Below are 14858 nucleotides of genomic sequence, written 5' to 3'. Positions count from 1 at the left end.
GAGTTGACTCTGATAAATCATTATTTTTGGCATTTCTTTTTTTTCTCATTAGCATACAATGTGCTGAAAAGCAAATATTACCCCCCAAATAAGAGGACTTGCAAACTCAACATTTAAGCAGAAATGTAAATAAGGTTGTAGGAAATACCATTAAAACACAATATTGAAAATGTATTCAGTTTGTTTCAAGTGCAACAACATATTTACAAGGAAACAAAAATAGACAAAGTAGACGGAGCAGTTTCATAATTAAGAGCAAATTTGAGCAGATCTCAACAAAACTGGACTGCATGAACTCTTTTTTAACTCAAGTCATCAGTGATGCATGGTCATTTTAAAGACATAACAGGTAAGAGAACTGACGACTCTCCAGAAGGGTGAATATATTCAAGGTGAATTTCACCCCAGTCTAAAGGATAATTTATTGCTCTCTATTCTCTCTGCACACAGGGGAGATGAAACCTAAAAATATCCTTTAACTTATTTTTTAAATTGCATTTTTAGTCTGCTAAGTGTAGCTCCCATTGAGAGGCTCAGTTACCAGGGCATGTGACCAGACTGCGACACGCCTCACTGGGGAGTAAAATAACCATCGGAAAGGACGGAGAGAGGAGAGGAGGTGAAGGAAAAAATGTCTGGAGGTATAAGAAAAGATAAAGAGACAGAGTTTAAGACGATAGAGGTGAAAGTGTGGGGAGAAAAACTGAAAATGTCTAACAATGGAATGGTGGATGGAGCGGAGGATAGAGGTTGAATCAGATGGGCGATGCAAGAAATGCAGCATCAGCACTCCTGTGCTCATCACTCATTTGTCATTTTGCATGCAGAAGCTGCGGGCGAAGCATGTCGAGTTTTTAGATCACATGTAAAGAGGACAAATGGTTATAAATAGAGGAATACAAAAGATTCTAAATTTAGGGATGAATATGTATGAGTCTCATTCACTACTTTGCTAATATTCATTATAAAAGCACAGCTTTAAGTGCGATATTCATTTTATACAACTATTCCACAAGCAGCACAAAGAAGTCATATGCTACAATAGATATGCATGAATATTTATTTAATCATTCATTTTGTTGCACAAAAACAACTATAGTTCTGCAACAATGACTTGAACTAGAGTAACCCCAGACATTTCCATACACTGGTGCAACTTAGTGTATGAAGGTCTCTGCTACTTTATAGTGTATACATTTATCTGTATGTTGAGTTGCACTGCTGGCTCGTGTGTATCCCAGGAATAACTTTGCATAATCTGGATACTGACTTTTTTAAATATATTGTTAAAAGACAGTATGCAGAGAAGATGTCAAACATGGCCAAAGGTCCCACTGCGGTTATACTCTATATCAGCACACATGAGAAGCCTCAAGTCCACTTAAAGTACTTAGGAAAAAGTTACTGCTGTATAAAAGATTTTATTCTACTGTTTACTGTCTTTTACTGTAAGTGATCAGATGCTGTTGAACATGTGCATCTATCTGTTTATTTACAACTACTGCTAAATAAGAAAGGACAACAGAGGACTAATGGAAAGAAGGGCAGGAAGGAAGAGACTATGAGAACATTTCCTCAACGTCTCCTCTAGGTTATGGACTTTTCAACCCTGATAACATACAGACACAATCTCTCTTTCTCACACACACATACACACACACTCTGGTGTGTGACATCTGCTGTGGATAGGCCCTGTCACACTGCAGTGTGTGCTGGGGCCAGCCGTCACAGATGTTCTCAGCGAGGTCCTCAGTCCATCCCTCCACCCCTGGGAGAGTTCAGAAAGGCGCCCAGAGAGACTCCGAGACAGGAAATCTGTTCTTTTTTCTATTTAACAGGCCAGTGGATCCATATCACAACGCACACACACACGCACGCACGCACGCACGCACACACACACTTGAACACACACTAATACAAAAGTCAGAGCATACTACCAAATAAAAAATCACGAGTGTACGATTTGTGTTTGCATTAAAGCAAGTGTGAAGGAAAGGAAGAGTGTGTGTGCATTTAGTGTTTTGTATGTGTGTGTGTGTGTGTGTGTGTATGTGTGACAGCACAGACATCCCCTGTGCCTTCTGGTCATTAATAAACATGATCATGAATGTTTAATCCTCATCAGCAGGGTGGCAGGGGAACCCTTGTGGGTGATATTGACAAAGTCTCACACACACACACACACACACACACACACACACACACACACACACACACACACACACACACACACACACACACACACACACAAACACAAACACACACGCTTTAACACACACACTTTAACACACACACACACACACACACACACACACACACACACACACACTTAACAGATTGGAGGAGCGGCAGGAGGGAGGTTTTGAAGCGCTCAACTCTTGAGCAGGACATTGGCACTGTCTCTTGTGTTCGTGTGCTGACAGATACATTTTTTTTCTGCAGAAACGTTTGAATAAATCTCAAAGTGAAGGACTTATGAGTGTACTGTATTGAGCTGTGTGTAGTGCTAGTGTAAATATAGTGCTGTCCAGCTGGAACCAGCTCATAAGAATTATCTATCATGAAGAGATATCTTCAGATTTAGCCACTGGACTCTCAAGAGGAAAGCAGAATAAGTTGTGTGTAATGTACACTGTGTGATGTGACTTTGATGTGATCATTTCAGTTTCATCATTTAAAGCTCCTGTCAGGAATTTTCTGTTTGTGTCTATTTTGGTGCTCCCTCCAGACAAAGTGGTTCCTTTTACCTCTTTCCTGATTTTGCCCTGTATTTGAGTGAGATAAGTTTTTCTGACAAAAAAATATTTTATCCTAACAATTTATCCCTCAAAAAGAATATTTGCTGCAGAAAAATGTTAAAAAAGGCTGGTTTTCCAGTGTGATTTACCCCTTCCCAGCTTTCGCAGAATCAAAAATGACAATGAATAAGTTGTCAATCGTGTCATTGGTTAACTTGTTTGCTTTTTAAGCCATAATGACTCATCAGTGTTAATTTCTATCTGTTTCATTACTGGTTCAAATCTCCTCACTGGAGCTTTAAGGGGTGTTTTGTTGAAAAATATATCTTAACCCTTCTGTTATGTTCATTTCTCAGGGACAGCAATAATGTTCCTGGGTCAGTTTGACCCGGGGCATATTCAATTATCCAAAAGTGTTAGAACCACAAAAAATCCCATTAACCATTTTTTTAAATGTAATTTCTAACTCCACTACTAACCATTTAAATCAAGATTTAGTTCATTGGTGTTCTTTAATTCTCAAGTCATGGTTCAATGAGGATAACTCACTTGTTTTTCATTAAAATTAATGTTAAAACTTTTTTTAATGTACATTGGAAAGCCCTAAATATAAATACAATAGTTTTACATGACATAGATTTTTGGTTATTTTATTTTACATTTTGAATTTTTTATGAAGTGATGTTGATAAATTAACACTACACCACATGCTGCCCAGATTTTTATGCTGCATTTAGCTGGTTTGGAAGACATATATTGCCTCAAATTAACTTTAAAAAGGGTCAATTTGACCCGCAACATAACAGGAGGGTTAAAGCTAAGGAGAAAAAAGCGTTGAGTTCAAAAGACACTTGGAGTAGACTGAGATATTTTTATTTAATTATGTATATATTGCTGCAATATCTCCCACTTTGAGAGTGTTTTTTTTGTTTGTGTATGTGCTTTTAGTTTTTTACATTTTGAGAGATGTCTTGATTGTCCATTTGTATTTCTATATGCAGGGAAAGCAGTGCAAGAAAAGGAAAAAAACCAAAAGTATATTAACTTTGTTGTACCCTTTCTGTATGCTGATCGCTCAATTGAAATATTATTTTTCAAAAATAGACTTGATTAAAGAAACATCATTAAAAATGTTATTCATTTAAAGCCCCACAGAACTTTTAAGTCATTAGCAAACAAGAATAATAATGTTCTGCAGAGGAGCTATTTCATCATAATTAGACTATTTCGAATAAGGCTGATATATTTTTATTCTAAAATTCTTCTACTTAAAAAAACTCAGATATGTACAGCTAGTTATATTTTCTATAATTATTTTATGATCTATTTTGCCTTACTTAGACAGAACAGCTGAAGAGAGACAGGAAATGTGGGCTGTAGAGAGTGGGGGAAGGTATGCAACCAAGAGTCCTTGCCAGAGGTTGAACCAGCGATGGCTTTGCGCACTGCCTGACAGGTTTGACTGACTTCATGTTACTTTTTATTGACAAATAAACAAATTGATGATGCCTTGGTTATTTTTCTCTGGATTAAAACCACCATGAAAAAGGCCTTCAACAAGTGTTTGTTTGAACAAAAAAAAAGCATTGCAGCAAGATACTAGGCAAGACAAGAAACAAATTCGACTTTGTGTTTATTATGATGAATAAATTAATATTTAGGCCTAATACAAAGTATTTTGATTCTGCTCAGGAAGCTTTGCATAATGTTGTCATTGGGGTTTTGTTGCATTGAATAGAGAATTTCAGGGATTAGATCGATACAAGTTTCTTCGGTTCCACTCAAGCTTTCATTCATCGCAATTGGAATACACCTCAGAACATATACATTTATTACATGACACTCTCTCAGCTTCTCTTCAAATAAAACTCAATATATGTAAATGGTAGGGCACTTGTAGACGTTTATAAGCTTTTCATTATATATTTTTAGATTTTGCTTGTATGTTTTGTAAGTGCTGGGCAAATATATTCAGGCAGTGTTCTTCAAAGAGCTTTACTAATATCCTTCAAAACCCCCAAAGTCAGTCCAACTCTTCTCAAAACATCGGATATGACTTCATGTGGGTGTAAGTTATAAACCCTAACATCAGTAGAAGACACCAGAAAGTTTGATCACAGACGCTTGATCCCTACAAATCTGTCGACTTCCTCCCCCCTCGCCCCCTTCCTCCTCCTCCTCCTCCCCTCCTCTCCTGACTGATTCTGGTGAGTCAGGAATTTCCTATCTTTTTAATTTGACATCGTCTGCCCTGTCTCCTGTGCACACTTCTGAGGGACGCCTCACACTCTGGGGAGGGAATCTGCTTCTCACCATCGTAAACAAACAGGCAGACAAGAAAGAGGTCTTCAGGACTAATTACCAGCTAGCTGCCGCGCCATGCTAACATACAGCACAGGGGGAGCAGTGCAGACCGGGGGAGAACAAATAGACTCACGTGTGGGCGTGTATACATAAACACACTCACTATGTGGAGTGCTTAATGGGAACAATGAGGCTTGTTTTGCCGGTTGATGAACCAGGTGTCACATCTGCAGGAAGAAGCTGACTCAGCCTTTAATAACACACTTTCATAAGGTCTTCTTTTCAGGTGATGACTGACTTGAGCGTAGGAGACAGACTGCATGAGAACAAAGAGGGGATAAAATGTCTGTTACATCTAAGGTTGTGGGAACGAGGGAGTGAGGCTTTAATCAAACACCTTCTTCAGATGCAGAGGAGTGATTATAATCAGAAAGTATATGTTAATGTTATGACTGCAATAAATGCATGAGCCCACTTAATGAGAGCAGAGCTGATCTGAGTCTGACAGCAAAGAAGCTGCTCCCCATACCTGCCTGTCTTTGCTGATACATATCATATTTCCAAGTTTTCCCAACTTCCACACACAATGTGCTGAGCTGTCAATCGCTTGCTCAGCAACTGAGCACACTTCCCTCGTTGCATCTCTCCCTCCTTCCCCAACACACACACACACACATACACACAAACACATTCCTCATTTGTGTTGGCAGATTTAATAAGCTCCCCTGTCACACAGATTACGCACAAACACACAACACCCCGCCTGCTGTGAATCATGACCGGGCTCTCGCATAACATAAGGAAAGGTTCTCATTGTTGTCTCCTCTGACGGCACTTCCCTGAACTTTTTCCTGTATCTCCATCACCTGGGACCTTTGACCTCCTATGCTCCGATGACCTCACACTCACCCTGTAATAGGCCTCAGCAGTTTGAGACGAGAAGCAGAAGCAGTAACAGAGAAACAGACATTTTTGGGCAGATAGCCCCATGTAAACAGATAATACATGTTTGTTGTGTTTTGAAATGGGGCCACTAATAGGCAAGATTAGGGACAAACAGTGTTAACAGAGACAACAGTTGCACACATTAGCCCTAAAATGTGAATTTACAGCTGCTACTGTGTAAACAATGTTTAAACTAATGGGCTTAATGACACACCGCCAATACACACACTGTGCTCTATGTGTGTAGGGAAAGGTAGTCGGTGACAGGCATGTAGAGCACTGATAACACACACACCTCCTCAGTATGCAAATACACACTGACTTGGCAAACACAGGATTTCTCTACTCCAGCTCCTGGCATGGAGTTTAAAAAAAAAAAAAGAGAGAAAAACAAACTCGCCAGCTTCGAGAGAGGATGAAACGAAATATGATAATGAAAGTTGAGAACAAATTGAGACAAGTTCCCACCTTCAAAACACAAAAATGGAGCAACACTTCCTTTGTAGAGTGGAACAATCACCAGAATTAACCAAGTCTTGATTTGATGAACCTCGTCCTAGTGTACGGGTTCTCGGCGATAAACATCTGTGTGCATGCTAACGAGGCAAAGCTTCGTTAGCCACGATGTTTAGCTGAAATGCTCATCGTAGAGTAGAGAAAGCAAAACTGCCGAATTTTGTCTTTCAGATTTATAAACATGTAAAGATTCATATTTTTGTGGGGACGGTAGACTCAAAATGTAAAGTGACTTGTGGGATGTTTCCATGAAATGATGTTAAGACATTCCAAATCTCTAGAGGATGAATCCCTCATGACTTTCTATACCCCTGATCCTTATTAAGGCATTAAAGCTGCTGTTGGATGGAATGGTGTAAAAAAACGTTACTTTTCTTCTGCTGGGTTTGGAGAAAATGTCATAATGCTCATCAGTACTCATAAGTGTAGTAATTTGAGACTATTGCAAAAATCTCTGCGTTTTCCAATGCCTATGTATCAGGCAATGTTATTATTCCCCTCGTTCCCGTTATCACGGACCAATCAAAGCTAATCTCCAATCCTCTGTCCTGATTGGTTAATGGGCGGCCCCTACTACGTCCTCAGATTGGTTATGAGTCCGGCTCTATCATGACTGCACACGTCGATCTGTGTTGGGGGGCTAAGAGGAAATCTGGTTGGGAGGGATAGTGTTGACATTCGAAGTCCCTCTCTCTGAACAGATGATTACTCTGTGACCACCAGCAGCAGCTTTAAGGGCCACAAGTAGCAAAATAATTTAATGTGGTTTTATAATCTCTAAATGTTTGCAACCTGGATTGGCACAATATTTTGTATATACAATCCTTGTCTCCAGAGGATGAATACGAGTAAATTGATAATCCTCAGATTTTATACAATCAGCTCCAACAAGGAGTCAAAGTCACACTGATATGTGAATTGAATACAAGGTGCACTGCCAAACTATTCTGTAACAACATTTATGGTCCTCAGAGGATGGAATATCAGGATACCTTTTCAATTTGTCCAACATTTGTTTCATAACTAAGTCCTTGAAAAAGAACACAAACTGTGTCTGCCCTGTGTTTAGTGGTTAATGGCATATGTTAGCACACTAAGATGCACTTTAGAATGTAAGCAATTAGCTAAAAGCCCCTGTAGAGCCAAACAGTGTCACTAGCATGGCAGTTCTATCATAGCTTTTGGTCTTGTGATTACTGAGACCTGATGAAGTCTGTATGACCAGTGACCACTTGTTATTTTTCTGTGGATTATGTAAAGAATTTCATTAATATGAAGAAAAACTAAACTTTGATTATTGTCATGACTGTAATAAATGCCCCTAACAGAAATGTCCTCTAGTTAAGACGCTAAAAAAGAAGCGCTGGGATTGCCCCACTCATTTTGGGTGAAACCTCTAAGCACTGTGAACATCTGCACCAGATCACTGATATTCATCCCACAGCTGCTGATAAAAAAGAGGTGCAATAATGGAAAGAGAACACAAGCCTGGCTCATCACAAAGGCTGTTTTAAAAAACAGCTCTTGTGCACATATTCAGTAGGACCAAAATGAAGGAAACTACAGAGGAGTTACATTACCATAGAGCTACAGAAACTATCATGACGCTTCTTCTGTCAACTAATATGCTTTAAACTGGGCTAACTATCAGGAAACCCGCCTTAAATCTACTCTTTATAAATGCAGAGATAGAAATCTGAATATTTGTTTCATACTTCTGCAAATGACTGAATATCAGCCTTGTATTACTCATTCATTTCCTCTACAATTTCTATTTTATGAAGGCCGTCATATCTTTCTGATGAGTATAGCTGCCTTCTTTTATTTCTCATTTTAAAAAGTTGAAAATAAATTCCCCTTGGGTGGACAAATCAAGATCACCAGCTTCGAGAACAGCCATCTAGACCCTGAAACTTTTGTTAGGCCATAATGGTGGCAGGTACTGCTAATGTGCCCTTGAGCAAACCACCTAAAGAGTCCCAGCAGACAACCAGCCCCAGGGCTGCTGCACTAGCTCCCTGCACTTACTCTATCCTGTGGTGTGGGTGGACAACTCTGTGACCTTGGTACCTCCCGCAGCCAATTTGCAGCAGGGCGCAGCCTGCAGCAGAGCTGAGCTGACGACAGGGCCAAAAGTTCTTGGGTGAGGTAACTTTGGACACCTCTGCCCTGTCTCGAAAAGTCTGCTGGCTCTGATAACAGAAGCCAGGAGGGCAGGGGCTTCTTGAACGCAGAGGAAATGTACGCACACTCCCACAGTGGTGAGTAATTACTGTGGCTGCAGAGTGCAAGTCCTGATAGGGGATTCCTCTCCTGCATAACTAGCTGGATTTAAGATAGATGACTCTCTGTTTTGCTCTAACTCAATCTCTTATACTCATTTGAGCTGTCACACCAACACAGACTCTGTCTGTCTCCACTTGGCACACACTGCACCATGTAGGAATATGATATCTGGGTATCTGGCCATGGAAGATAGAGGCTGATTTTAGTCTGGAGGCTTTGGGAGGCCTAATCAATAGCTTTAATCATTTAAGAATGCAGCACTGAGAAGCTGCAGAAACGGGCCAAGTCTCACACTAAAGGGAGCTCATTCCATTTATCACACCACTCCTGTATCGATCCGAAAAAGGTATGGAAAGAGGTATCTGATGAATTAATTTCCGACCTGAGGAACCATGACGAGGCTGCATGGCAGCAATTCCCCATACCCTTCGCCTAATGCCAGGCCTGTTGTTGCTTCAAAGGAGGGAATTTCATGTGTAGATATGCTCTGCCATGGCACTGGAGGGGTTTTATTTGTCTCAGTGAAGGGGGAGAACAGAAGGTAAGAGAGCTGTGCACTGCAGATTTTTAGCTGTCGCACTCCAAGAACCCAGTCTGCACAAAAGAGTGAAGCAGTGAGGATGAAAGCTGCAGTGCCACACTGACCTCTAATGGTCCGACATGGCACTGACACTACAGATACACAGACAGTGGGGCTTTTAATGGCAACAGGAGAACAATATTAGTTGTGGTAATGAACCACTTGTCTTCAATATAGCCTAAACTAATTAAAACAGCTACTTACAGGATAAATTATGCACTGATGTTTGACATCCATAGCTCATATTTAGAAATGGAGATTTACGGTTTTCCCTTATGTCATATTCAATCCCATTTACAAGATAAAGCTCAACCCTCATCACCTTTATAATTGACTTAATAGCAGGGAGTTTCTACGTCTGACCCACAGAAAAAGCAGTAGCACCTTTGTATTATCATTCCATGCCATAGTGGTTCATATGCTCTGATTAGCTGCCTGTGCTGGGGTTATACTGAAATAAACGTCAGGCCATCTTTGCTTTGCTCCCATGGGCTTTGCCATTGACTTATATGGAGTCTAACATGGCAACGAAGGGCATGATACTTGGCACAGGATCACCAGTAAGACTCAGACAGTCAGGAATGTGTCTGTTGGTAAAACTGGCCTGCATGTGAAGTTGAAGGGGAATTACTACAAAATTAGACCCTTATCCTTTCCTAAGCCCTATTTGAAAACCTGGCAGATTAATTTATAAGGATTCCTAATTTAAACAACCTGCATTAGGGAACATACCCTTGTTTTCTGCTGTAGATAAATACCCAAGAGTTCTGGCCCTCCTCACATTGAGGATTTATTTTATTTCAGTCCAAGAGAGAGTGAGTTCTCTCTGCCAGTGCATGTAAATCTGTTTCAGGGGAGAAAGTGGTTGATTTGGAGTCTGAGCCTGTCAAATCTTTCACTAAGGGGTTTGGCTGGATGCTAGACCTTGCTGACCTCCCTCTGAGAGCCAGGTAGGAGCTGGAAATTTATAGACTGGGTCATACTAGGAGACCCTGGCGGATATATTTTAGGCTTGACTTTATCCCCTCGCAGAGCCTCTTGATGCTAAATCCAGAGCCAAACTATGAGGTATTTTTTCCGGTGTATTAATGTTTGGATTAGCAGGGTAAGCCCAGGTGTAATTGCAGGTAAAGACATTATGCAGCTCATTGAGCTGCTCTACTCTGACTTGGCTGCTCTCTATAAGAATAACGCTGATACAGCGTAAGTACCGAGATGTACATGATTGTTTAAGTAAACTCTGTAGCTTGTGTTTTCTGACACTAGCCGGGTCATAAATGAGCACAGAGAGGAGCTTTGTGCCAGTGTGTGCCGAGTCAGCGCTTCCTCCATCTGTAGCAGCCAGGTCTCAAGCAGTACTGGATCAGGGTGGGGGCGGGGGTGTTAAGTGGCAGCAAGTATCTTCTCCTACCTCTCCTATATTTTGCTCATTTGAATATCCCCTTTCTTGCCCTTTTGTTCTGTTGAAGTACGTGCTAGCTAGGTGACTGCCCCTTGTAGAGAATGTCCCATTGTCTTGGAGTCAGCACATAATTTGACCAATTTGTATAAGAGGAAATTTGGTAGATATCTACACCCTTATTGCTGGGCGTGATATATAGCTATTTAAAGTGGTATGGACTCGACCATTGTGCAGCATGTTGGGTTTAGGGGAGTTTCTCTCAAGATAAAATGTGTTATGGCCTTTATGCTTCGCAGTCAGTGAATGAGAAGTGTCTGCAGTCTACATGGTTTTTATTTTTGGTATGCAATACTTATTTTGATACAAAGCCCTGTTTATAAGATCTGCATGCCTTTACGTTTTCATTGGTTGAAACAAATGCTGTATCTGCTTGTATGTGTTCAAGCTAATTTCAGTTGGACGATCCATGGTATGAGTGCAAGAGTTCATCTGATTGGCTTGAGCCAGGATTCATGACAGTAAGAGGGGTAAAAATCTGATGCACCTTCAACTTTTATTCAACATCACAACTCCTGTAGTAGACATTTGGTCTGAGAGAACAGACTATGGATATCTAGCAATATGTCTCAACAGAAAAGCACTACAAGTATGAAATGAACAAGAGACAGGAAGGTTAAAACATGGCTACAGGCCTGCATGCACAGAACAATGGAGTAAATAGACGTGTTCTCCTCTAGGTGAGTGCTGTACAAACTGCCCAGCTACTATTTAAACTGTAGGCCAGTCAATTCTGTGCAGATAGCATTGTGTTCATAGAGCTGTCAGATACCGAGTTGCAAGCACAGTCTGGTGTAAATCACACAGAAGTGTTGGGTAGCATCATAAACGTCAAATCCATTCAAAAAGGCACAATCCCATCCTCAACAGTCACCCAGCAAAAGCTTCGGGAAACATACAGGCTGAAGTCGTCAGAAACTAAAAAAACTACAAATCCCACTGTTGCATCCAACAAAGTGCTCTGTGGATGGATGGTATAGCAGCAACTTCAGTTACGAGAACATCAAATCGACTGAAGTGACAGCACACAATGTGTACAAGTCAGTATAGCAGTCTGAGTTTCCACTGGTCCTGGGTCAGAAAACAGTCCTAAAGCATGTTTTTGAAACAGACAAAGCATGTTTATTTCAAACTAAAACAATATGTACCCAACATAAGAACATCCCTCTGTTGATTTTCTGGTATGTCATTTCTTTTTTTTGCTCTCACTGAATAACTGGAAAGTGATTACAGACATTTATTTGGGGGACACATTTTTATGTTTGCAGTTCAAAAATGTTCATTTCTTCCAAATAAAGCAGCTGTACTGGTCTCACTGTATGCGGGCTATATGTTCTGCTTGATAACAGAAAGCATTGTAGAGGTCACCACAAAAGCATTCGCTGAAATCTTTGCAGCAGTTTTTTTTTTTTTTTTTTTTTTAAAAGGAGACAGAAACGGCGCCAGCGGCTGCTGTTTTCAAGTATTGAGTGTATTCAATCCATTGTCGAACAGCCAGGATTTCTTACTCTCTTCCATAGGAAGGTCAACGCTTATTTCCCCCACATACAATTGAAACATTTTGGTAGGCAATTCAATAAAATATGCCAAGCTTAGATTAATTAAAACGGGTGGGTGGCATTACAACTTAAAAAAGGAAAAAGTAAATAAAACACAAACAAAATATTCTATCAATAAATCAGCTAGAGGCTTCTATTTAAGTACACTGGTATTTGTGAGAGATAAAATCATTTGTTATTGGTTATCAGACAATAACTGCTGTGAGTCTGTATTCACCATGTCCCGTGTGGTGGTAAAGGTGGTGGTGGTGGTGGTTTGCTGACATGAGTACAGAGAAGAAGAGACAACTTTACAAAATGATCTTTTACCTACTGAGTGATGATTATGTCCCCTCAGTGTCTGTGACAGTGTCTACCACAGGCTGACTCGCAGCTTCCTCCATGGGCTCACTCTGTTCATTGTCTATGTCCTTAGGAGAGTCAGGCTGCACCTGTTGATGCCGCTCTGCCTCACTTTCAGGGAGCACAGAATCAGAGGAGGGTTCTTTAATAGGCTCAGGAGAGGGCTCAGGAGAGGGTTCGGGAGAGGCGTCAGGAGAGGCGTTCGGAGAGGCGTCAGGAGAGGGGTCAGGGGAGGCCTCGGGTGTAGGTTCAGCCACAGTGCTACTGTCCGTCCCAGATCCATTGACCCACTGGGGTTGGGGTGAAGAGGCCATGTCTTGTGACACCTCATCATCCTTCTGTGGGCTTTCCTGCTCCTCCAGAGAGTGAGACGTCTCTTCAGGGGGGCTGGCAGCTTCAGTGAAGGCCACAGGTGAGTCCTGGGGTGAGGCCTCAGCCAGCGGTGAGGCCGGGCACTGGGTCTCAGTGTCGGGAGAAGCAGAGGATTTGGAGGGGGACTGAGCCATAGGCAGGGTTGGAGATTCAGTTTGTGTAGGGGTCATAGATGGTGGTGGGGACTCCGACACAGTGGGAGCCTCAGTCACTGGGCTCAGACCTTTGCTGTCTGATGAAGGGTTAGGTGATTGGGAAGGGGATGGCGACTGTGTCGTAGGTGTCTTACATAGGGCTGGGGTATCGGACTCTGGCTCGGCCTCCGCTGCAGGGCTCTGTGATGGAGGTGGAGACTTAACCTGAGCCTGGGGCAGCGGCTGATTCAGGCCCAGGAGAGGTGTTGCCTGAGCTTGGGGCAGGAGTGGGGACTGGAATCGTGACTGAATCTGGGGGCTCAATTTGAGCGGAGCAAGCAGTTTGCCTTGACTCAGAGAGAGGTTGGGATTCAGAGGTGGAGTTGGAAGCAGCGGTGTAGGCAGCGGGAGGAGAGGTGCCCCACGTTCACGTTCCCTCTCACGATCTCTCTCTTTGTCACGATCTCTGTCACGATCATGCTCTCTGGTGCGGTCTCGGCCTCGATCCCTGTCTCTCTCCCTCTCACGCTCCCTCTCTCTCTCTCGGCTGTGGCGGTTGCCATTCATTTCCCTCCTGAAGTCAAAATCTCTTTCATCTCTGTCTCTTTGTCTGTCCCAGGGGCGCCTTCGTTCATCAAGGTCTTGGTGTAGCTCACTGTCGAAAGGTGCTGCTGCTGCTGCTGCTGCTGCACCACCACTACGGTTCCAGGCCTGTGGCCCACCAACACCTCCAGCATTTACCGGAACCCCAGCTGCACCTCCTGCGATCCCAGGACGGCTGTCAAAGCGGTTTGGAAAGTTCTGCCCAAGTGTGGGGCGCTCTTCCTGGAAGCCTTTTGGGACACTTGGGGCCTGTATACCGCCTCGCATACCATCCCGCTCATCAAAGTCCCCTCTGGTCTGGTTCCAGCGGCTATCAGGGGTGAAGCCTGCAAGAGCCTGCAGACGTCCCACTAGGCTGGTTCTGGCTGGCTGAGTCCCTGGGGTCTGAAGCAAAGGAGGCCTGCCACCTCCACCACCTCCTGCTCCTCCTCCACCACCTCCAAGGGACTCCCTGTGCTCTGGTGGAGGGGTCCTCAGCAAGCCAGTGCTCTGCTTTTCCATCGGAGGGAAGCGGTAGTCCTGGTCTTTGCCTTCATCAGCTCCAGACGGCGACTCATCTTCTTTCTTAGACAAGCTTTCATTGACTAAATTTGGAACCCTGTTGAAGGGGTCCAGCTGAGCGAAAGGAGCCCTGACACGGGCTTGGGCCTGGAGGGAACTGTCGAGGAGGCTGGCGGCCTGCTGGGCAGCACTTTGCTGCATGAGAAGTGGGAAGCGGGCAGCGGCCCCTGGTTGAAGGAGGTTAGGTCGCACATCCAGAGGCAGCAGGCCAGGCATCCTCTGTCCGGCCAGACCAGACTGATGCAGTTGGTGTGTGAGGGATGTAGGATGCATGCCAAGGAGACCCATCCCACTGCGGACTGCATTTTGCATCCCTGGGGACAAAAAAAATGACAGATATAGATGTTAAAAGGCTCCATGGACAAACAAGAGAAATTGTTACAAACTAACAGAACTGAAAATATATGTTTTATGTAATAAAAGTGACCCCAGAAATAAATGGATCAGTCCCTTAATGTC

At 42.7% G+C, this 14858-nt stretch overlaps 1 protein-coding gene across 3 annotated transcripts in view; it reads right to left on the bottom strand.

Annotated features, from left to right (window-relative positions):
- Nucleotides 1-11305: 11305 nt before the first annotated feature.
- scaf8 (SR-related CTD-associated factor 8) overlaps nucleotides 11306-14858 on the bottom strand; it is a 37642-nt gene continuing 34089 nt past the window's right edge. For all 3 annotated transcript variants that reach the window (XM_034674863.1, XM_034674864.1, XM_034674865.1), the window contains one exon: nucleotides 11306-14713. In XM_034674863.1, coding sequence (XP_034530754.1) covers nucleotides 12711-14713 — 2003 coding nt within the window. In that variant the 3' untranslated portion in view covers nucleotides 11306-12710. The remainder of the gene's footprint in view (nucleotides 14714-14858) is intronic.

This window comes from Notolabrus celidotus, chromosome 22, assembly GCF_009762535.1.
Source record: "Notolabrus celidotus isolate fNotCel1 chromosome 22, fNotCel1.pri, whole genome shotgun sequence".
Classification (NCBI taxonomy): domain Eukaryota; kingdom Metazoa; phylum Chordata; class Actinopteri; order Labriformes; family Labridae; genus Notolabrus; species Notolabrus celidotus.
This window is presented reverse-complemented; position numbering and strand designations above follow the sequence as displayed.